At 40.5% G+C, this 25,209-nt stretch overlaps 1 protein-coding gene across 1 annotated transcript in view; it reads left to right on the top strand.

The window, feature by feature from the left end:
* LOC124552664 (F-box/LRR-repeat protein 4-like) overlaps nt 1–25,209 on the top strand; it is a 105,573-nt gene that overhangs the window by 56,640 nt on the left and 23,724 nt on the right. The window contains exon 6 of the mRNA XM_047126988.1: nt 9,101–9,280. Within this exon, the coding sequence (XP_046982944.1) occupies nt 9,101–9,280 (180 nt within the window). The remainder of the gene's footprint in view (nt 1–9,100; nt 9,281–25,209) is intronic.

The raw sequence follows: 25,209 nt of genomic DNA, 5'->3' as shown, positions 1-25,209 counted from the left end.
GCACATGAAAAAGGAAGGGTACCCGTATAAATACAGACGGAGCACCTGATGCATAGCAATGGCTACCTGGTAAAGCTGAACTGCTAAGCTTACGACTCGAACTAAACTACTGTAGCTGTATCTTCATCCATTCGACCTAAATTGTGTCTCATGTTACAATGGACCAACTTTGTTTCGATTTGGAGGTGCGGTCTAAAACTTCCCTCTCCCCTTGAATTTCGAGTCTCAAATTTCAGGTGTGGCTTAGATTCAGGAAATTATTTTTTTCCTTGATTTCGAGTCTCATTTTTCAGGTGCAGCTTAGATTCGAGTGCGGCTTAGATTCGAGTAAATACGGTAGTATGCGGTGCTACCACATCTTCCTGTGGCAGTTGCTCTCAGTCGGCTGGGCACTGAGTGAAACCAGATTTGGGTAATTGAGACAGGTATATCATTTCACACTACTTCACAGTATTCCAGGCGCTATCAATCGTAGTGGTTGGCAGATGGTGACATTCCAGTCTGTCGCAGTCTGTGATTGAGAATTTTCAGTGTCTGAAAGATTATGAGAATATGCTGGCCAAGGTAAAAGTCGAGCGCTTTCTGTAACAAGATTCAGGGGGTGGACAAAAAAACAGTGCCACGCCGAATACAGTGTAGGGAAACCTTTTGGCATTCAGAACAGATTCCACTCATCTTGGAATTAATAAGTACAGGTCCTGTATGGTTTTTGAGGTAATATTATACCGTTCTTCCTTCAAAATAGTGGAAAATTAAGGTAAAGGTCACAGAGACAAATGGCAATTGTGCACCCTTCTTTTCAAACTAGACCACAAGGACTTCATAATATTGATGTCTAGTGACTGTGGTGGCAAAGGATGATGCATCACTATCAGGAGCAAGTATCATACTGTGGGATATACCTGATTGCTCAAAATGGTCATGTAATCCTTGGCAGTAATGCTACCTTGCAGAAAACTCCTTGAAGCCCATGGAATACTGTGATACAGCTGCCCAAACTGTCACTCAACCCCTGTCATATGCCACTCTCGGAATGTAAATTTAATCAGATGTTGGAAACAGTGTGAAAAGTGACTCATCTGACCAAATGATATTCTTGAATTGCTCCACATACACAGTTTGCTTGTTACATTTTCCTATTATGTACATTTGTATAACTGATCAATGATTTTGGAGTTCCACTTTACACTGCAAGTCCCTGCTTATGGAGCTCCCTTTTTGCTGGTTTGGTGCTGACAAGATTTGTGAATGCGACATTCGGCTTTGCAGTGACTTTCTCAGCTGCCATCCTGTTTTTTTTTTTCATCACAATTCACTGCAACAACTGTCCTTCTCGATCACCCAATGCTGACATTTGTGTGCACCATTAACTAAACTGCATCTGTGAGGCAATGGTTTGTGGACTACAACATTTCTGAAACAGACTGGTCTGCCGACTATCCTGACCAGAACACAATGGAGCAGTATTGGAATGAGTAAGAATGTTGCTTTCGCTCCATCCAACATCATTACCTTTCTGGATTTGCTTCTTGAGGAAGAACGGGCAGCCATTCCTCCACAGAGATTCGGGCGTCTCACTGAACGTGTCCCCATTATAGATCAAACCATTATAAATGAGAAACATGCACATGTCCAATATTCATGTGCAGCAACAGGTGTCCTGATACTTTCGATATTACACACATCAAAAAAAAGTTTTGCATCACCTCGGTTCTGAGAGTTCCAAAACCTGTACAGAAAATTGGAATAGAGATCAACATAAACATCATTTTCACCCTTTTTGTTGCTCATGTTGTACCACCATACAGTGAGACCTTCAGGGGTTGTGGTCCAGATTGCTGTACACCTCCAATACCGAGTAGCACGTCCTCTTGCATCGATGCATGCCTATATTCGTCGTGGCATACTGTCCACAAGTTCATCAAGGCACTGTTGGTCCAGATTGTCCCACTCCTCAATGGCGGTTCTGCGTAGATCCCTCAGAGTGGTTGGTGGGTCACGTCATCCGTAAACAGCCCTTTTCAATCCATTCCGGGCATGTTCGATAGGGTTCATGTCTGGGGAACATGCTGGCCACTCTAGTCAAGCGATGTCATTATCCTGAAGGAAGTCATTCACAAGATATGCACAATGGGGGCACAAATTGTCATCCATGAAAACGAATACCTTGCCAATATGCAGCTGATATGGTTGCACTATCAGTCGGAGGATGGCATTCACGTATCATACAGCCGTTACGATGCCTTCCGTGACCACAAGCGGTGTACATTGGCCCCACACAATGCCACCCCAAAACAGCAGCGAACCTCCACCTTGCTGCACTCACTGGACAGTGTGTCTAAGGCGTTCAGTTTGACTGAGTTGCCTCCAAACATGTCTCCAACAATTGTCTGGTTGAAGGCATATGTGACACTCATCAGTGAAGAGAATGTGATGCATATCCCGGGTGGCCCATTCGGCATGAAGTTGAGCCCATCTGTACCATGCTGCATGGTGTCATGGTTGCAAAGATGGACCTCGCCATGGACGTCGGAAGTGAAGTTGCGCATCATGAAGCCTGTTGTGCACAGTTTGAGTCGTAACACGATGTCCTGTAGCTGTACGGAAAGCATTATTCAACATGGTGGCGATGCTTTCGGGGTTCCTCCGAGCCATAATCCATAGATAGCGATAATTCACTGCAGTAGTAGCCTTTGGGCAGCCTGAGTGAGGCATGTCATCGACAGTTCCTGTCTCTCTGAATCTCCTCCGTGTCCGAACAACATCGCTTTGGTTCACTCCGAGACTCCTGGACACTTCCCTTGTTGAGAGCCCTTCCTGGCACAAAGTAACAATGCGGACACGATTGAACCACGGTGTTGACTATCTAGGCATGGCTGAACTACAGACAATATGAACTGTGTACCTCCTTCCTGCTGGAATACCGACCGGGGTGGCGCAGTGGTTAGACACTGGACTCACATTCGGGAGGACGACGGTTCAATCCCGCGTCCGGCCATCCTGATTTAGGTTTTCCGTGATTTCCCTAAATCACTCCAGGCAAATGCCGGGATGGTTCCTCTGAAAGGGCACGGCCGACGTCCTTCCCAATCCTTCCCTAATCCGATGAGACCGATGACCACGCTGTCTGGTCTCCTTCCCCAAACCAACCAATCAACCAACCTGCTGGAATGACTGGAATTGATTCGCTGTCGGACCCCTTCTGTCTAATACACACTGCTCATGCATGGTAGTTTACATCTTTGGGCAGGTTTAGTGCCATCTCTGAACAGTCAAAGGGACTTTGTGATACTGTATCCACAGTCAACATCTATCTTCAGGGTTTCTGGGAACCGGGGTGATGGAAAACGTTTTTTGATGTGTGTATACTGTATAATATGATAATATGAGACACCTGACATGCTTGCTCACTCTCCTTTAAATTCCTAATTTATGGAGGCTGTGCAGAGCACATAACACTGACGGGCTGCTCTGCTGCTACAATGAATATACATTATGTGGTTCAGATTAAATCAAACTTTGCACGTTAAACAAGTTGTGCCTTTGCGTGTAATGGACAAAAAAAATATTTCGGATGTTCACCGCAGCTTTAAAAATAGTAATGTTAATCAGACCATTGCCATGGCGTAATGGTTGTCATGCAACCTACACTTGCTGAAGGCTTTGGATCTGACTCTCGTTCTGGTGGCATGAGACTTTTTATTTTTTAATACACTAGTGGCCATTAAAATTGCTACACCAAGAAGAAATGCATATGGTAAACCGGTATTCATTGGAAAAATATATTATACTAGAACTAACATGTGATTACATTTTCACGAAATTTGGGTGCATAGATCCTGAGAAATCGGTACCTAGAACAACCATCTCTGGCCATAAAAACGGCATTGAGTCAAACAGAGCTTGGATGGCGTGTACAGGTACAGCTGCCCATGCAGCTTCAACACGATACCACAGTTCATCAAGAGTAGTGACTGGCGTATTGTGACAAGCCAGTTGCTAGGCCACCATTGGCCAGATGTTTTCAGTTGGTGAGAGATCTGGAGAATGTGCTGGCCAGGGCAGCAGTCGAACATTTTCTGTATCCAGAAAGGCCCGTACAGGACCTGCAACATGCCACGGGTCGTAAAACATCTGAAATGTAACGTCCACTGTTGAAAGTGCCATCAATGCGAACAAGAGGTGACCAAGACGTGTAACCAATGGCACCCCATACCATCACACTGGGTGATACAACAGTATGGCGATGACAAATACACGCTTCCAGCGTGCGTTCACCGCGATGTCACCATGCGACCATCATGATGTTGTAAACAGAACCTCGATTCATCCAAAAAAAGGTTGTTTTGCCATTTGTGCACCCAGGTTCGTCGTTGAGGACACCATCGCAGGCGCTCCTGTCTGTGATGCAGCGTCAAGGGTAACCGCAGCCATGGTCTCCGAGCTGATAGTCCATGCTGCTGCAAATGTCGTCGAACTGTTCATACAGATGGTTGTTGTCTTGCAAATGTCCCCATCTGCTGACTCAGGGATTGAGACGTGGCTGCACGATCTGTTACAGCCATGCGGACAAGATGCCTATAATGTCGACTGATAGTGATATGAGGCCGTTGGGATCCAGCACGGCGTTCCGTATTACCCACTTGAACCCACCGATTCCATATTCTGCTAACAGCCATTGGATCTCGACCAACGCGAGCAGCAATGTTGCGATACGATAAACCGCAATCGGGATAGGCTACAATCCGACCTTTATCAAAGTCGGAAACATAATGGTACGCATTTCTCCTCCTTACAGGAGGCATCACAACAACATTTCATCAGGCAACGCCGGTCAACTGCTGTTTGTGTATGAGAAATCTGGTGGAAACTTTCCTCATATCAGCACGTTGTAGGTGTCGCCACCGGTGCCAACCTTGTGTGAATGCTCTTAAAAGCTAATCATTTGCATATCACAGCATCTTCTTCCTGTCTGTTAAATTTCACGTCTGTAGCATGTCTTCTTCGTGGTGTATCAATTTTAATGCCAGTAATGTACTTATTGAAATGACTTGGATCGTTTTTTAATTCTATTAACTGATTTGAATGTAATTTTTCTATTTCTGTTCCATTATCACATCATTTTAATCAAAGTATTAACTGTTTCGGTTGCTCTCATTTCTTCTTTCTGTCGTTCCTTTTCCACTTGGAACCTTTATGCATGTGAATTTTATTATTTTTATTTATCGATCATAAAATTTAAATGTTTGAAAAAGCTGATTTATCGATTAAGAAACAAAAGGTGAAATAATCTATTCCTAATGACTGCAGAAGTGTCAAAATTATATTTTTCATTACAAGATGTATAGTTTTTGGATGCCATCATATTAACATTTAAAATGTAAATTCTTAGTTCACTGTGCACAAAATAACACAGATGATAATTTAAACAAAAGGAGGTATTATGAGTAAAATGAAATTCCAGCAAAATGAAGAATAAAAATAATGAATGCAGTAACATGGATGAAAATATAAGATGGTAATAAGGAAGAAGTTAAATTGAAATCGGTATGTAACAATAATGATATTCACATGCACAAAGGTCCAAAATGGAAAAAGATTAAGAGGAGGAAGAAATGAGGGCAATTGAAATGGTTCATTAATATGACGTGACAAAAGACTAGATTAAAAAAAAAATACATATATTTCAACCAGATAACTTAATAACAATAACGATCAAAGATTCAAACCCACAACCTTCTGCCTGGCAACAATCTAATTTGTGTTATTGTTTTTAAAGCTAAAGCGAATTTCAAAAAAAAAAATTTCTCGATTACTCGCAAATGAGGACCAACAAGGATGAACGGCTGCAGGATGCGTGTAATACCTTGGACCTTAACCTATATACGATATAGACAGTTTCAGAAAGTTGATCTCTGGTGCAGTTCTTCCAGCCATCAAAATAAACCTAAAAAAAACTGTCACTTACAGACAGCTATACTAAGAATAACTGATGAATTCACAAAATACCTAAACAGTGAAGGTTTACTTATCAATACCTTCTTTCCTTTGATATAACTTTAATGAGTACAAATCATAAAATAAGTTTGGGAAAGCTTTGGTATCAAATGCCATGAATGGTATTGGGCCAATATTATTAGTTTTGCAATTAAATGCTGGGATCCAGTGTGTCATTGTAGTATCTTACAACATAGTTTTTTGGCTACAATGCGCAGCCAATGCGTTATAATGGTGTCAAGTTGCTCTTTTTCATCTCAATTACTAAAATTGATCTTCTTTTTGAAGTACTTTTGTCTTCTGAAAGATGAACTATCCAATCAAAAACTCAAAATTGGCTCCACATTTAATAGTAGAGGAGCCCAATTATAATGTTGTCTGTCTGAGTGTTTTGGCATTCCAAAGTAACTGATGCATTCTGATCAACATTTATGTTTCAGCAGGCAAGATTTGGAAATAAATGCAAAGTCTGAAAAATATGTTGCAGTTTGAAGTAAAAATAATTAAGTAACAGTGGAGGCAGAAGAATATTAGTAAAATTAAAGCGGTGATTAGTATGAAGATCAGTTTTAATACCACAGTAAGTGGTTGTGTTGGAGGTGGTATGCTGTTGCCTTGTTCTCATCTTCGAACTGATTACCTGGCCGGTTAAAGAAGGGCTTAAAGTTTAACACATATTCCAACTGATTTAACCCACCATTTGTAGTGGACCTGCAGTACAATCTGGATTACTTGGCATTTTCCATATCATCAAATATTGCCAGGTGTTAATAAATTACAAGTGACAGATAAAAACTCCAAGGGTTGACCAGAGATTGAACTTGAGACCTTTGGATTTGTAGTCACACACTTTTTACTTTTCTTTTAAATTCTGGGCTGATGTTTTATTTCAAAATGTCCACAACATAAACCATTTGATGCCTCTGGCTTCAATTACATCCCAGTCGAATGGATCCATTTTTTCCACACAGTGGAATGCTGGTAGAATGACAGATCGTCAGACATAACAAGTCCTTTCTAAGAGTCTTCTAGCATATTTTCTCTCGCATTTTGGCAGGTATTTGCAAGTTTGTTTTTGGAGTGTGTAACTGGAGACTGTCCAAACAAATACAGTTCATCACATCTTTGATTCAACATTCAGTGTCAAGAGAAAGTGTTTGTTTCCCCTTACAAACAAAATTATTTTCAAAGCATAATTTTACTTGCAATACTGACACAGTGCTTCAAGACTAGCCTGTACAGTGCAATATTTGTTTTATCAACAGTGTAGGAAAAGATACATTGCTCCTTATCATAAAGATAACATGGTAAGTTGCATGAAGACATAATTAAAAGACACTTACATATATGCTTTTGGTCACAGCCCCCCCCCCCCCCCAATCCCACACACACACAAACACACACACAACCTTGCAGTACATCCCACATTCCCAAACCCTCCTGGACTCAACCTTCGTTACTCATTGTCCTACACCACCTATCCCCTTCCCTGTTACCTTTCCAGCACTAGACAGCCCTCTATCCCACCAACGCACTCATAGTCTTTTTACTTCCACTCCTCCACTCTCCCTTTGCCCAACTGCAATAAGCTGCCTTACCCTCTCTCCACCTCGTTCCTGTATCCTCCCACAAGCAGCATTTTACTCTCCCCCATCCCTATCCTGCTATCCTCTCTTCCCTACCCCAGCGCCCTCTTTATCCCCACCACCAAGTTTGTTTCTCCCATCGTACTACTGCTCCTCACAGTCAGGCCTCGGCAGCCAGAGACTGTGGTCATGTGCATGTGTGTGTGTGTGTGTGTGTGTGTTGTCCAGTTCTCATGAAATCCATTTTGGCTGAATGCTTACTTGTTGGACAGTCTTCTTGTTGTGCCTATCTGCAACACAACAGATCCACTATATGGTGAGTAGTAATCCATTCTTTTCATAATATACTCATCATATTAACTTTTTCAAGTGCTCTCAGTTTTTCTTTCTATCTTTTTTTTATCTTTTTGTATGTGATTTGATTTATTTTTTGAGTTGGTTTCAACTTAATTTCTTCCATCTGATCATCTTATATTTTTGTCCATGTTATTGCATTCATTATTTCTCGTCCTGACTTTGGTTGAATTTAATTTTATGTATAAGCCCTTCTTTTGGTTACACCTTCATCTGCTTAATTTTATCCATAGTGCAACAAGAATTTATGTTTTACTTACTTGCATTATGACTACCAACCAAAAAAAATGTACATGTCTGTATCAAAAAATACATTCTTTTACATCGGAACACAACCAATATAGACATATTGTTTTATCTTCCGTTTCTTTGTCTTTTAACTGATGGGTTGGGATTTTGAAGTGTTCGACCGTGGATTGCGAAAGCTTGATATTTGTATCTGTGTTTGTGTGTTTTTTATTGTGTCTATCTACCAGCACTTTCCCGTTTGGTAAGTCACAGCATCTTTTTTTAATATGTTCAAATATTATGATAGATATATAAAAATAATTAAAATCACATGTGCAAAGATGCCAAATGAAGGTCGAAAAAATAAAATAAAATGAAAAAGTCTATATTTTGATTAAAATTATGCAGCAAAGGATTATGAATTTTTAAAAAAATGTGTTTAAACCAATTAACTGTAGTTATTTTTAATCAGTCATTTCTATAAATATTTGAAAATAAACATTTGAAAGCACCTGAAAAGGTCTGAACCTGTGATCTACGCATCAGGTCAGTATGCAAACTGTTACACCACAGTGAACATATGATTATTGTAATTGGTTTTAAAGCTCTAGGACAGTCACGTACAATTGTGAAATTTTTTTTCGTCGATTACTCGCAGATGAGAGTCCACCAGGGTGAATGGCTGCAGAGAAGGATACTGGGACCCTAACCTACATATCCATATACATGATTCCAAAATGTCCATCCCACCCCTGGAGACCTCTCCCAGTGCAAAAAATTTTTGCACATCTCACACTCTCTCCTTTACAAGAAAAAAATCCTTTGCAGAGCTTTTGTGTGACACTAATTCTCATTCTTATCACAGAATTAGCTTTTGACTGCTTGTCTAAGAAATAGTACTTAATACACACAGAGAACTATTTTTTGTGTTTCAGAGGTGGAGGCCTCTCAAACCTGCAGCTACTTGGTTTGTGGCGTATCCCTGACCTGGGTAATGAGGCATTGCTCGCCATCTCAAAGGGGTGCCCAAAACTGCGAGAGCTATCATTGATCGCTTGTGGTGGACACACTGATGACGCTTTCAAGCTGTTCCACCAGCTAAAACAGCTGGAAATGTAAGTGTAAACATGTAATGCCCTGTGCAGCAAAGTGATGCAGCTATATTTTACACGGGTATTGAATTAATCAACAAAAGAGCATTAGTTAATTATCTTTCGTGATCTATTCAACACATTTGACTCTGTAAATGACAGCCGGTTGTAAATAATAAACTAATATGTTCATCAAAATTTACATCCATTATAATTCTTTTTTCATCTAAAGAGTATGAATCAGTAATGGGCAACTTCTTCATACATACATCAGATTCCAGTTGATGCACCCACATGTACCCCTCCTCTTGCTATGATGTAACAAATAACGTGTGTTCAATAAAATTTTCTCGGGCTTCCAGCCACGTCAGGTGGTTAAAATCCCACGAGCTTTCAACCGAGCTCTCCTCACTTATTGTCAAGTGGTAAGACTGAATGCTGTGTTGCCGTGGCCGCGTCATTATATAGCCACAGTGCTGGCTGTGACGTCACTGGTGCTCTCTTCCTCACAATATATGGTAATGTTTTCATTCCGCATCCGTCGCGCCCGTTTTAACCTCGCGATGGCCAGGTCCCAGGCTGTGCTGAGCTGCAAACTGCCATCCTTGTTGATGGTGTTTTCAGAGGTTTTTATTTCAATAGCTACTTTTATGACACTATCCCAAAATCCCTTCGTCATCAAAATGACAGATGTTTTGTCAAATAGAATTTGGTGTCCATTTTCTAAGGCATGTTCTGCCACGGCTGATTTTTCTGGATAGCAAAGGTATAAATACCTCTTGTGTTCCATCTGGCGTTGGTGCACAGTGCATACTGTTTGGCTGACATAGTAACAGCCACTCTGACATGGTATCTTGTACACTCCAGGTGTTCTAAGCCCTAGATTGTCCTTCACAGGCCTCGTGAGCTGTCGAATTTTTTCTGGGGGCCTCAACACACATGAAATGTTATATCTCTTCAGGAGCCGGCTAATCTTTCCCGACACTGCACCACCAAAAGGCAAAAACACAAGTTTCTTGCTTTCTTCTTCGGTGGTGCTCTATGCTCTGTTGGCGTGTTTCTTGCATGTCACACCAGATGTAGGCTGAAACACCTGTCCGTGACTGTACCCGTTTTCCCGGAAGACTTTTTGGAGGTGGCTCAGTTCTAGTCGCAGACTTTCAGCATCTGAAATGACTTTAGCACGATGGACGAGGGTCTTCAGAACATCACGTTTTTGTGCCAGATGGTGGTGGCTGAGAGTGTGCAGATACCGATCTGTGTGTGTTGGTTTCCTGTAGACACTGTGGCTGAGGTGCCCATTGGTTTTCCGTCGAACGAGGACCTCAAGGAAGGGCAATGCACCGGCACCATCTGTCTCGACTTCCATTGTAAACTTGATGTGACCGTGAATGCTGTTGAGGTGTTCTAAGAATTCTCACAGTTTTTCACGACCGTGGGGTCAGATGATAAAAGTGTCATTTGGCAAAACACCTGTCATTATGAGGATGAAGGGATTTTGCGATAGTGTCATAAAAGAAGCTATTGAAATAAAAACCTCTGAAAACACCATCAATAAGGACGGCAGTTTGCAGCTCAGCGCAGCTAGGGACCCGGCCATCGCGAGGATGCGACAGACGCAGGGTCATCGCGAGGATGCGACAGACGCAGGACGAAAACATTACCCTATATGGGGAGGAAGAGAGCATCAGTGAAGTCACAGCCATCATTGCGGCTATATAACGATGCGGCCACGGCGACACAGCAGTCAGTCTTACCACTTGACAATGACTGAGGAGAGCTCAGTTGAAAGCTTGTGGGATTTTAACCACCTGACACGGCTGGAAGTCCGAGAAAATTTTATTAATTCATATCGCCGCGAAACCGCGCATTCGTACATAACGTGTGTTCAGATTTCAATGCTGTATTTTCGGTATCCACATTTGTGTCATTTCAGTGCAGACTGTAAAGAGGACATGTTCAATTAAGATATTTCATAATCTAATACTTACCTTGTTGTGTAATGGCTTCATTATCTTCTTCAGAGATGTTGAATGTTGGCTTGAGTTTTCAATTATGAATAATAGTCTGTAAATCGAAAGGGATCATATAACTGCTAACTGCTCCAACTGCTCTTATGCCAAGCACGGTATCAACATAAACACTGTCCAAATTGTGCATTCTTTTGCACTAACTGTTACAGTGCAGTTTTGTACAGCTAGCTGAGCGACCTACATTGCGCAGATACGTATTCCAATCCCATTCGTTCAATTCCTCCTTCCTTCTCTGTCCATCTCCTCATCCTCTCTCTCTCTCTCTCTCTGCCCCCTCCCTCTCCCACCCTCTCCCCCTCTCCCTCTCCCTCTTCCACATCCCCCCTCTCTGTCCTCCTCCTCATCTACCCATCTCTCTTTCCAGCACATCCTGTTTCTTTTCACTGTCCATTTCCTGCTCCCCCTCTCTCTGTACACCTCCTCTTCCCACTATCTGGCTGGGTCCATCTGCTTTGGATACTGTCTGCAACATTTGTTGCAAATAGTTTTAGCAACAAAGACATAATAAATCAAAACAACATACACGATGCAGCATTTTCTCACACATTTTAGTGTTTGACATCATACCTCTTAAACTATATGTCATACAATAAAATATTTGTATAGGTACATTCAGTGGCAAATGTGGATACTGTCTGTGAAATATATTGTGAATAGAGGAGTAGCAAACTAGAAATAAATTTAAGTGTCATGCAAAATGTGGCATTTTTCATGCATCTCAGTGTTTATTATGTCATATCTCCTGAACTATGATGGATAGCTGCTTCTTACCGTAGGGTGACCAGATTTCTCACTTGAAAAAATAGGACATTTGCAGAAATAATTGGGATTAAAAACGGGAGAAAATGATAAGCTAGTCAACAAGAAAATATTGTGCCTATATAACTGCATTGCTTTACTAAAATAAATAAAAATAAAAGTATATGCAAGCAAAAAGGCATATGTTTTAACAAGACGCTTCAAAACTTGCTTGTAACGGCCCTGCCTCATATGATAATTCATTGTGTTTCTAAGAACTGATTATAATTCAAAGTATTGAGAAAGTGATAGAATGATTTCTATCAAATGAACGCTAATGTATATGTCAAAATCTGTACAACATTGAGCTTCTGTTTGAGGAACTCTGCTACTAACTTTGCACTTATCAGAAGATTTAATATCTTTCAAATGCTTTGAATTGGTTAATAGCAGATTGTAGACCACCTTGCAGCTAAGGCCTTGATAATGAGTCTTAACTATTACAACTGCTGCTATAGTTTCAGTGGTAGAATGATTTTCCTCATCAGTCCTAAGGGAATTCACAGTTGAAAATACCCTTTCCGCAACAGTGTTTGTACCTGGTGTAGCAAGAGCAAAACTCAAAAGTGTGTCTACATTTTTACATTAAGTACATATACTTTTAAGTTTATTGAATACATTACACCATCTCTTACCTGTTCCCGAATGAGCTTTTCCTCATTCCTCAAGTGTATTTGATACAATGTTGTTCACGTATTCTCCCCCACTAAACAATTCCACTTCATCTATCCGAAATGGTGCATCTGAATCTACTGTCTTAAGAATTTTCAGACAATTTAAAAGTTCAGCCCAAGAAACAGAATTTTTTAGTGTTTTCCAATGAAATGATTTCAGAGGTTGAAACAGAGAAGTCCGCTTCTCTAAATAAGTCACGGAAGTGTCATAAAATAAGTTGGTAATTGTCTCGTATGTTGACTGAGTGAAAATATTCCCTTTTACAAGTTAATTAAAATTGAAAAGAAATAACTGAAATTTGAAATTTATTAAATTTCCTGTTACTGAACTTTTCCTTTAAGCAGTTCTAACTTCTCAGCTGATCATGTAGCTGAAGTCATGGTTCTTTCCAACTTTTGGACTGAATCGGAATACATTTTCAGTTGGCCTTGTGTGAAATGAAGCCAAAGAACTGACTGTGCGATATCAAAAAATTATTTCAGCACTGTAGAACACCTATCCTGAGAGAGAAAATAAGATTACAAAGGTTCATACATATCAATAACTCTTGTAATTCCTGGCAACAATGACAATCATCTGGGTTTAATACTATCTAGAAATTGCTTGTATTCAGTATCAACAAAATCACAGAAGATTTTCAGTTCCTCCATATACACAGTGTAAATGTGAAAATATTGAAAAATGTTATTCACTGTTGTATCTGTGTCAGTGGCAAGAATGTCTGTACTTGTTTGAACTCCATTGTGTACCACATGGGCTGCACAACCAATGCCTTCAATGTTTATCTTGAGAACACTGTTCAGTTTGGAATAAACATTGTTTGTTCCTGCCCTTTGTACCCATCAAAGTTGGTATTACAGTTATCTGCACAAAATGCGACAATCTTGTCAACTATATTTTTCTGTTTTAAAATGCCAGGTGAACAAAAAGTCAGTATAAATTTGAGAACTGAATAAATCACGGAATAATGTAGATAGAGAGGTACAAATTGACACACATGCTTGGAATGACATGTGGTTTTATTAGAACCAAAAAAAATACAAGAGTTCACAAAATGTCCGACAGATGGTGCTTCATCTGATCAGAATAGCAATAATTAGCATAACAAAGTAAGACAAAGATGATGTTCTTTACGGGAAATGCTCAATATGTCCACCATCATTCCTCAACAATAGATGTAGTCGAGGAATAATGTTGTGAACAGCACTGTAAAGCATGTCTGGAGTTATGGTGAGGCATTGGTGTCGGATGTTGTCTTTCAGCATCCCTAGAGATGTCGGTCGATCACGATACACTAGCGACTTCAGGTAACCCCAAAGCCAATAATCGCACGGACTGAGGTCTGGGGACCTGGGAGGCCAAGCATGACGAAAGTGGCAGCTGAGCACACGATCATCACCAAACGACACACACAAGAGATCTTTCACGTGTCTAGCAATTTTTTTTTTGTTCTAATAAAACCCCATGTCATTCCAAGCATGTGTGTCAATTTTTACTTCTCTATCTACATTATTTCGTGGTTTATTAAGTTTTCACATTTATATTGACTTTTTGATCACCCAGTATATAGAATATAACTAGCTAATAATTTTGCCATTTCTCCTCCAGTGTTCTGAAGACAGATTACTTTGCACTGAACACCTTTGGTGGGAATGGAATACCTAGCTAGAATTGGCACTAGCTTTAAGCTTTTGTGATTTTATGCATCGACCTCTACAGACATATACTTATCATCTTTAAGTTTTGACTGAACTTCATTCATTGCATATGACAATAAAATGTTCACTAAAATTGACTTACATTTTGTGCTAGGACAAGTGAATTTCTTCTCAAGTGGGCCTCTGATGAGAAGAGATGTGCAGTCCATTGAACATAATGAATGAGTGTGTCTTGCGGTAGGGGACACACGTGGCAGTTATTCTACAGTGATACGTCTGTCTTCCTCTGGTTGCAGTTTATTTGTACCTACAAAGAAACTTACGCTGCTAGAAGTTCTCGCAGCAACTGCCAACAGATGCTTCTTTTTCTTTATGTGCTGCATTATATTGGCATGTCCTCCATGTTCGGTGGAAAAAACTAAACTATACAATATATGTTCTACCTCTATACTCATGGTTTCTGTCGAGAAAGGGATCTCTTCTTTCATTGTATTTGAGAAAGAACACTTTCTTTTCCCCAGATTAATGGGAACCCAGTGTTGAAACTGCTACCTACTTCTCATTGTTGTCTATAACAATCCAAAGACATCGTGTCGGTTGCATCTCCTGAAAATTAATGTCATCTAACAGTGAACAGTTAATTCTTAACTACAAATAGAGTTGAACATTGATAATCCTACAACATTCTTTAACAAAAACTTGTTATATCCGTCTGTCATTTCTGCAGCAGTAAATAATCGATACAAATAGTGAAGCTCATGCATAAGTCACTGGCAGGGAGCACGAGGATGTAAAATCTTCTGTTCGCACCTCTCTTCATCCCGTGACGAAAATAAGCTTCTTTATTCCACTTTTACATTCAAGACAAAGTAAGACTCACGGAAATATTAAAAAACTATGTCTGTGATACTAAAGTGACATAAAAATTGATAAAAACACAAAATGAAGCAAAAAAGATGAGGTTAATGCCAAGTATGAAAAAACGGGACATTTGGCATGCTGTTCAATATTTTGTGGGACAACGGAACAGACATTAAGGAAAATGTGTACCAAGTTTGGTTGAAGTCCATCCAGTGGTTTAGGAGAAGATGTGAGACATGCACACATACATATATACATACATACATACACTTTCGTAATGTGTATGGATATGGGTTAATAATTATAAGAACAACAGAGAGTAATAAAATTCATCTTATTAGTAAAAAAAATTACTTTATTTGCTTTTCTATAAATGCTATGGAAAAATGTAGAAGATAAAGAGAACATTGTTACAAGTTGTATCATAAATTTTATATAATTTCATTTTCAAATTACAATTATCAGAATTATTTAATTCATACCAAATAATTGCAAAACTCACAGCTATATTGTTCAGATTGATAATCAATTTGCACACATCAAAAAAAGTTTTGCATCACCTCGGTTCCGAGAGTTCCAGAACCTGTACAGACAATTGGAATAGGGATCAACATGAACATGATTTCCACTCTTGCCCATGAAAACCACACATTGCATGTTGTACCACCATATAGCGAGACCTTCAGAGGTGGTGGTCCAGATTGCTGTACACACCGCTACCTCTAATTTATTTATTTATTTATTTATTTATTTATTTATTTATTGTTCCGTGGGACCACATTTAGGAGAAGTCTCCATGGTCATGGAACGAGTCAATACATGAAATTATAACACGATTGTAGAAACAGATAAAATGAAATATAAGAAACATATTCAGGCGACAAGTCGTTAGTTTAAATAAAGAAAATCAAGAATGTAACACTGGAATTTGCTTAATTTTTTAGCTCTTCCAGGAGCTCCTCGACAGAATAGAAGGAGTGAGCCATGAGGAAACTCTTCAGTTTAGACTTAAAAGTGTTTGGGCTACTGCTAAGATTTTTGAGTTCTTGTGGTAGCTTATTGAAAATGGATGCAGCAGAATACTGCACTCCTTTCTGCACAAGAGTCAAGGAAGTGCATTCCACATGCAGATTTGATTTCTGCCTAGTATTAACTGAGTGAAAGCTGCTAACTCTTGGGAATAAGCTAATATTGCTAACAACAAACGACATTAAAGAAAATACATACTGTGAGGGCAATGTCAAAATTCCCAGACTATTGAATAGGGGTCGACAAGAGGTTTTCGAACTTACACCATACATAGCTCGAACAGCCCGTTTTTGAGCCAAAAATACCCTTTTTGAATCAGAAGAATTACCCCAAAAAATAATACCATATGACATAAGCGTATGAAAATATGCGAAGTATACTACTTTTCGTGTTGAAATGTCACTTATTTCAGATACTGTTCTAATGGTAAATAAAGCGGCATTTAGTTTCTGAACAAGATCCTGAACATGGGCTTTCCACAACAGCTTACTATCTATCCGTACGCCTAGGAACTTGAACTGTTCCGTCTCGCTTATAACATGCCCATTCTGTCTGATTAAAATGTCAGTTCTTGTTGAATTGTGGGTTAGAAACTGTAAAAACTGAGTCTTACTGTGATTTAGCGTCAGATTATTTTCCACAAGCCACGAACTTATATCATGAACTACATTATTTGATAATGTTTCAATATTACACACAAGATCCTTCACTACCAAGGTGGTGTCATCAGCAAACAGAAATATTTTTGAATCACCTGTAATACTAGAAGGCATATCATTTACATAAATAAGAAACAGCAGTGGCCCCAGCACCGACCCTTGGGGAACGCCCCATTTAACAGTGCCCCATTGGGACTGAACATCATTACCACTCTCAATATTGCGGAGGATTACCTTTTGCTTTCTGTTCTTAAAGTAGGAGGCGAACCAATTGTAAGCTACTCCCCTTACTCCATAATGTTCCAACTTCTGCAGTAATATTTTGTGGTCAACACAGTCAAAAGCCTTCGTTAAATCAAAGAAAACACCTAACGTTCGCAACCTTTTATTTAATCCATCCAAAACCTCACAGAGAAAAGAGACTATAGCATTTTCAGTTGTTAAGCCATTTCTAAAACCAAACTGTACATTTGACAGCAAATTATGTGAATTTAAATGCTGCAGTAACCTTGTATATACAACCCTCTCGATAACTTTAGCAAACACTGATGGCATAGAAATAGGTCTATAATTGTCAACATTATCCCTGTCTCCCTTTTTATAAAGTGGCTTCACTACCGAGTACTTTAATCGGTCAGGAAACCGACCACTCCTAAAGGAAAAGTTACAGATATGGCTAAGTACTGAGCTAACATACGTGGCACAATACTTCAGTATTCTGCTAGATACCCCGTCATATCCATGAGAGTTCTTGGTCTTTAGTGATTTAATTATTAACTCAATCTCCCTCTTGTCAGTATCATGGAGGAGCATTTCAGGTAACAGTCTCGGAACACTTTTCTCTAAGAGCGCTATATGATTCCCTGTTGGGACTAGGTTTCTATTTAGTTCACCTGCTATATTCAGAAAGTGATTATTAAATACTGTACATATATGTGACTTATCAGTAACACGGACATCCCCACTACGCACTGATTCTATATTCTCGACCTGTCTCTGCAGACCAGCCACTTCCTTTACGACTGACCATATGGTTTTAATTTTATCCTGAGACTTAGCTATTCTATCTGCATACCACATACTTTTTGCCTTCCTAATAACTTTTTTAAGCACCTTACAATACTGTTTGTAATGGGCTGCTGCATTTAGATTTTGACTGTTTCTAACGTTTTGATATAATTGCCACTTTGTTCTACAAGATATTCTTATCCCTTTAGTCAGCCACCCAGGCTGCCTGTTTGTGCTAGTACCCTGTTTTGAACGTTCTAACGGAAAGCAACTTTCAAAGAGCACGAGAAAAGTCTTGAGGAAAGCATTATATTTATCGTCTACTGTATCAGCACTATAAACATCTTGCCACTCTTGTTCCTTGATAAGGTTTACAAAAGTCTGTACAGCAACTGGATCAGCTTTCCTAAAAAGTTAGTAACTATATTTAACATGTGTAGCAGCACAAAAATCTTTTAGACTTAAAATTTGTGCATCATGATCTGAAAGGCCATTCACCTTATTGCTAACAGAATGCCCTTCTAATAATGACGAATGAACAAAAATATTGTCTATGGTTGTTCTACTGTTCCCTTGCACTCTCGTTGGAAAGAATACGGTTTGCATAAGATTATATGTATTAAGGAGGTCTACCAGCATCCTTTTCCTTGCACAATCACTTATACAATTAATATTGAAGTCACCACATATAACTAACTTTTTGTATTTCCTATAAAGTGAACCAAGAACCTCCTCTAGCTTTAGCAAAAATGTTGTGAAATCGGAGTCTGGGGATCTATAAATAACAACAGTAAGAAGTTTAGCTCCACTAAATTTAACCACACCTGCACAACATTCAAACACCTTTTCAGTGCAGTACTTTGAAACATCAATTGACTCAAATGGGATACCGTTTTTCACATACATGGCTACTCCCCCACACCGCAAAGAGCTCCTAGAAAAGCTGCCAGCCAACCTGTATTACCTGTATACCCATTAGTATGTCCTCTTGCACTGATGCACGCATGTATTCGTTGTGGCATACTATCCACAGGTTCATCGAGGCACTATTGGTCCAGATTGTCCCACTCCTCAATGGCGATTTGGCATAGAATCCCTCAGAGTGTTTGGTGGGTCACATTGTCCATAAACAGCCCTTTTCAATCTATCCTAGGCATGTTCGATAGGGTTCATGTCTGGAGAACATGCTGGCCACTATAGTCAAATGACGTCATTATCCTGAAGGAAGTCATTCACAAGATGTGCACAACGGGGGCGCGAATTGTCATCCACAAAGATGAATGCCTTGCCGATATGCTGCCGATATCGTTGCATTATCAGTCAGAGGACAGCATTCCCGTACCGTACAGCCATTTCGATGCCTTCCGTGACCACCAGCGGCATACCACGGCCCACCCCAAAATAGCAGGGAACCTCTGCCTTGCTGCACTTGGTGAAAAGGGGGTGTAAGGCGTTCAGCCTGACTGGGTTGCCTCCAAACATGTCTCCGACAATTGTCCGGTTGAAGGCATATGCGACATTCATTGGTGAAGAGAGCGTGACGCCAATCCTGAGTGGTCCATTCGGCATGTTGTCGGGCCCATCTGTACTGCACTGCACGATGTCGTGGTTGCAAAGACAGATCTCACCTTGAATATCGAGAGTCAAGTTGCACATCGTGCAGCCTATTGCGCAAAGTTTGAGTTGCAACACGACGTCCTGTGGCTGCACGAAAAGCATTATTCAACATGGTGGCGTTGCTGTCAGGGTTCCTCCGAGCCATAATCCATAGGTAGTGGTCTTCCACTGCAGTAGTAGTACTTTGGTGGCCTGAGCGAGGCATGTCATCGACAGTTCCTGTCTTTCTGTGTCTCCTCCATGTCCGAAGAACATCGCTTTGGTTGACTCCACGATGCCAAGATGCTTCCCTTGTTGAGAGCCCTTCCTGGCAGAAAGTAACAATGTGGACACAATCGAACTGCGGTATTGACTGTCTAGGCTTGGTTGAGTTACAGACAAAATGAGCTGTGTATCTCCTTCCTGGTGGAATGACTGGACCTGATCGGCTGTCGGACACCCTCTTTCTAATAGGTGCTGCTTGTATATGATCGTTTACATCTTTGGGTGGGTTTAGTGACATCTCTGAACAGTCAAAGGGACTGTGTCTGTGATATGATATCCACAGTCAACATCTATCTTCAGGAGTTCTGGGAACAGGGGTGATGCAAAACTATTTTTGATGTGTGTATATAGAGTTTTTATTTTCTACTGCTGTTTCTGTTACCCACAGTATTCGTAGGTGCAGGTGAGGTGTTGGACTTGATTACATCACAAGTTGACAAATTGGAAGCTAGACTCGATTATCAATAAACATAGGCATAGGCGTTTGTGGCTGGAGATAAAACACTAGTGGGATTCTCCAACATTGCTTCTTTCTTATGTAAATAATTTTCCACTGAATTCATGGTATTGATGGGACGGGTCGATTCACTTTCACTGAAATTGTATCTTCGAACATTATGTTTTCTAGAGATCTTTAATGCACCCGTGCATTGAAAAAGTGTATTTTAGGAATGGGGAAGTTTGTATATAAATATGAAATACAAACTTCAAAAAGTTGCAATATCATGTACCACTTCTTTGGTTTCCTGGACTGAGCCAATCACAGCACAGAACTTGTATCACACAAATATTTGTGGTGGGGAAACAGAACACTGACAATATTTATTTCAAAATGTAATAACTATTACACTGGTGTGCAAATCTTAAAGGACAAAAGTAACCTTCACATAATGTTTCACTGCCAAATAACATAGCTTGATCAAACTTGGATTGTACTTAGAAAGAACCACTACATTACAATGCAAAAGGTAACTGACAGAAATACACAATGAGACGAACAGATGTTACTTTTTTATTCAAAGACAGTAATTACACTGAAGTCACTGATTTATGATGGTCTCCTGGACATTACAAAACATAGGACACGATCCTTACTAGGATGTGTGATCACCACAGATGGCAGTGCACGGTCTGCAATGGGCTCGCCTGCTGGCCAGAAGGTTGGTAAGGAGTTGGTGTGGTGAGGCGTTCTGTTCCTCCACAGTGCAGTTGACAAGTGCTGGATGGTTGTTGTTGAATGTGGATATGCTGCAACACGTCTTCCCAATGTATCTCATTGGGGCAACGGGCAGGCCAGTCCCTTTGCTGAATATCCTCTCGTTCTGAGAGCTCCTATACCTGCGCCGTTCGATGCGGTTGCATATTATTGTCCATAAAAATAGAGTCGTAGCAAAACGGAACCCCGGAACGAAACACACGGTGAAGGGGGACTGTCACAGTAACGTCAACTGGTGAGTTTACTGTGTTCAGATATTTGAACGTAATGCGGCACTATGGTTCTCCACACCGTAAGACCTAGACCGTCGAAACAATCATTTTCAGTAACATTCCTGGGTACATTAAGTGTTGTCAGCTCTTGCCGTATAAGGGATGTCATTTTTACATTACCGGATAGGCACGATTCATTGTAGACGTTTCCAGTCTTCCAGATTGCTGTAGTCATCTTTTGATTTCTCTGTCCATGAGCTCCTTCCCGAGTGCCATTTGCCAGTATCATCTTCCCGAGATACTTTTATTTGTGAATATGTAGTCCTTCAGTTTTGTTTTCTAGCCAGATTGGTTTATAAATTCTCTGGATCTTCAGTTATTTCCCCATTGACAGACATATCTGTCTAATAGTATGTTGAACAACAGTGGTGAAACACCATTGCTCTGTCACACCACCATTGTAATCTCAAAGGACTGTACCGCTCTCTCAGATTTAGTGTTCGTTAGTGTCTGACTGCTCACACTAAATCACACTGTGTCTCACTGTTCATTGCCCCTCTTTCAGTTCTTGGACTATTATTATTATACATCAGTGTTGCTATATATTAGGTTGGTGCACAAGTTCGTAGTGCTTTTGTTTTCCATGTTGGTATTTCGGTTGCTACGAGTTTCTAGTCAACAGCGGGGACATCTTACAGATGCAATGAATAGTGACCAGGAAGACATTGAGAAGTCATTAGTTCACTGTTGCTATTTGATTTAACATATTGTCATTTGGAGAAAATGAGTCGAGCTGTGGACACTAGAAAATGGAATGCCGAGTGGAGAAATCGGAAGATCTTCGACATAGTCTTCTGGTTGAGTTCAACAGAGATGTGATGGCAGCAGAGGCAGCCAGAAACATTTGCTCCATAAATGGGGATAATGATGCTAGAGAGAGCACTGTGAGAAAATGGTTTTCTCGTTTTGAGGAGGATCGTTCTGACATTAGTGACTCTTCAGGTGCAGAAAGAACTTCAGAGTTAATCCACAATGATCTGCATCAGTGTATTTCAGAACTGGTACATTTGATGGACTGTGATCATTCCTCTATCTTTTGAAGTTTGCATTCGAGAGGGAAGATTCAAAAATCGGGTATATAGGTACCAGATGCTTTAAAGCAAAAATCACAAAAATCAGCGGATGGCCATATGTGCATCTCTGCTTGCACATCACCAGTTGGCTTGTGTACAACACTGACCTTTCCTACCCTGTATCGTAACTGGTGATGAGAAATGGTGCCTGTATGCTAGTACAAGGAAAAGAAAGGAAAGATCCCCGTGCAAAGATCTGGGGGCATCCACATGAGGTAGTGTTATACACTATGTGATCAAAAGTATCTGGACACCCCCAGAAACATGTGTTTCATACTAGGTGCATTGTGCTGCTACCTACTGCCAGGTACTCCACACCAGTGACCTCAGTAGTCATTAGACATTGTGAGAGAGCATGAATGTGATCAGGTGGTTGGGTGTCACTTGTGTCATATGTTTGTGCACAAGATTTCCACACTCCTAAACATCCCTAGGTCCACTGTTTCCGATGTGATAGTGAAGTGGAAATGTCGAGGGACATGTACAGCAGAAAAGTGTTCAGGCTGACCTTGTCTGTTGACTCACAGAGACCGCCGACAGTTGACGGGGGCCGTAATTTGTAATAGGCAGACCTTTATCCAGACCATCACACTGGAATTCCAAATTGCATCAGGATCCACTGCAAGAGCTAAGACAGTTACGCGGGAGATGGGAAAACTTGGATTTCATGGTCGAGTGGCTATTCGTAAGCCACACATCATGCGGGTAAATGCCAAAAAACACCTCACTTTGTGTCAGGAGTGTAAACATTGGACAACTGAACAGTGGAAAAACATTGTGTGGAGTGACGAATCACAATACACAATGTGGTGATCCATTGACAGGGTATGGGTATGGCGAATGCCCGGTGAACGTCATCTGCCAGAGTGTGTAGTGCCAACAGTAAAATTCGGAGGCGGTGGTGTTATGGTGTGGTCATGTTTTTCATGGAGGGGCCTTCCACCCCTTGTTGTTTTGCATGGGACTACCACACCACAGGCCTACACTGATGATTTAAGCACTTTCTGCTTCCCACTGTGGAATGGTGATTGCATCTTTCAACATGATTGAGCACCTGTTCATAATGCACAGCCGGTAGGGGAATGGTTGCACAACAGTAACATCCCTGTAATGGACTGGCCTATACAGAGTCCTAACCTGAATCTGTTGAACACGTTTGGGATGTTTTGGAATGCCGACTTTGAGCCAGGCCGCATCGACCGACGTCGATACCTCTCCTCAGTGGAGCACTCCGTGAAGAATGGGCTGCCATTCCCCAAGAAACCTTCCAGCACCTGACTGAACGTATGCCTGCAAGAGTGGAAGCTGTCATGAAGGCTAAGGGTGGGCCAACACCATATTGAATTCCAGCATTACCAATGGAGGGCGCCACGAACTTGTCATTTTCAGCCAGGTGTCCGGATATTTTTGATCACAGTTTACGTCTGGCAGAACAGTGATGGTATGGCATACTACGAATTGCTTCCTTGAGGTGTAACCGCTACTGCTGATGTTTACTGTTAACAAATGAGACACCTTTTAGATGCAATCCACAGGGTGTATACGACCCGGGACAACTGGGAGATCCGGGAAAAACCCGGGAATTTTTTTTTAGAATTCCGAGAATTTTTTGTTGTTTTAGTTTTCAGTTAAATTTTTGTCATTTTGACCGGTAAGAATCGATACTCTAACAAAGGATATTACTGTATACAGCTACTGCAGAATAATAGTGCAACAATAAAACGTGAACGAGAAAAAAAGGAAAATAAAACATAAATTGCAAAGGAAGTGTGCCATATACAACAACAAAACACAGTGCTCATACAAGCGTTGTATTAACAGCTTACGCAGTATTAGACAATGATATTTTGAGTTTTCATGTAGCAAAACGTTTGACGAACTTTGATGAGGAAATTGTTTCTTTCACAGAAAGGAAAGCACACCACGTAAAGCTGTAGCAGGATTAGAGAGAAAACAATTCTAGGAGCTAAGGATTGAAGAAATGTGTACTGTATTGCTTGTCTCTTGTCTTTACTGGTTTTATGTATCCTATATTTAATTTTATTTCATCCAAAACAGAAAGTTATTAGCTAACAGGCAATAAAGAGTGCAAATTTCCTGAAGAGTTCTTGTTCTCCCAATTACAAATAATCCCATCCAGTATTAATTGGGAGATTTTTTTTAAAAATAGGGGCAGGATGTCAAACCTGGTGACTGGGAGCAGGAGATTTTAATTTCCGCTGTCCTGAGTATAGTTTGATGGCATCCAATAGAAAATATACTCGTCTCAATTCCACAGAACAAAATACAGTGACGTGCGGTAGAAGAATGCTGTGTGAAGAGGGTTGGCACTGCAATCTGGCACACGTTTAAGACCAAATAACATGTCTTACGTTTCCTCAAACATGTGTGTTTTATGTATCAGACTCTTCAGAAAGCTGTGCACTACAAAATGAACAGATTTTTGAAAATTCGATTTTTTATATTTTTGACGTATCTCAAATGCCCAAGGTAGGGGGCTGGGCGGGGCGGCGCCACTATCTAGTATTGCCCCGGTTCGGAAATGTAGATCCGAGGCTGATGCGCAGAGCAGTCTGAGTTATAGTGGAGAAGTGTGTAGTCTCCACGTAACCCGTTTTTACATTTAGTGATTTTTCTGTTTCCTCTTCATTTATTCCTCTCATGTCAAATGAAAACAAAATGGATTTCTGTGGCCGGGAGCTATCAAGTGAATTAAAATACACTAACATAATTACAGAAGGCTAATATACGTTATTAGCTTCAGATTTTATTTCCACTTTTTTGACAGCC

This window comes from Schistocerca americana, chromosome 10, assembly GCF_021461395.2.
Source record: "Schistocerca americana isolate TAMUIC-IGC-003095 chromosome 10, iqSchAmer2.1, whole genome shotgun sequence".
Taxonomy (NCBI): domain Eukaryota; kingdom Metazoa; phylum Arthropoda; class Insecta; order Orthoptera; family Acrididae; genus Schistocerca; species Schistocerca americana.
Note: the sequence above shows the minus strand (reverse complement) of the source record. Positions and strands in the feature narration are given on the sequence as shown.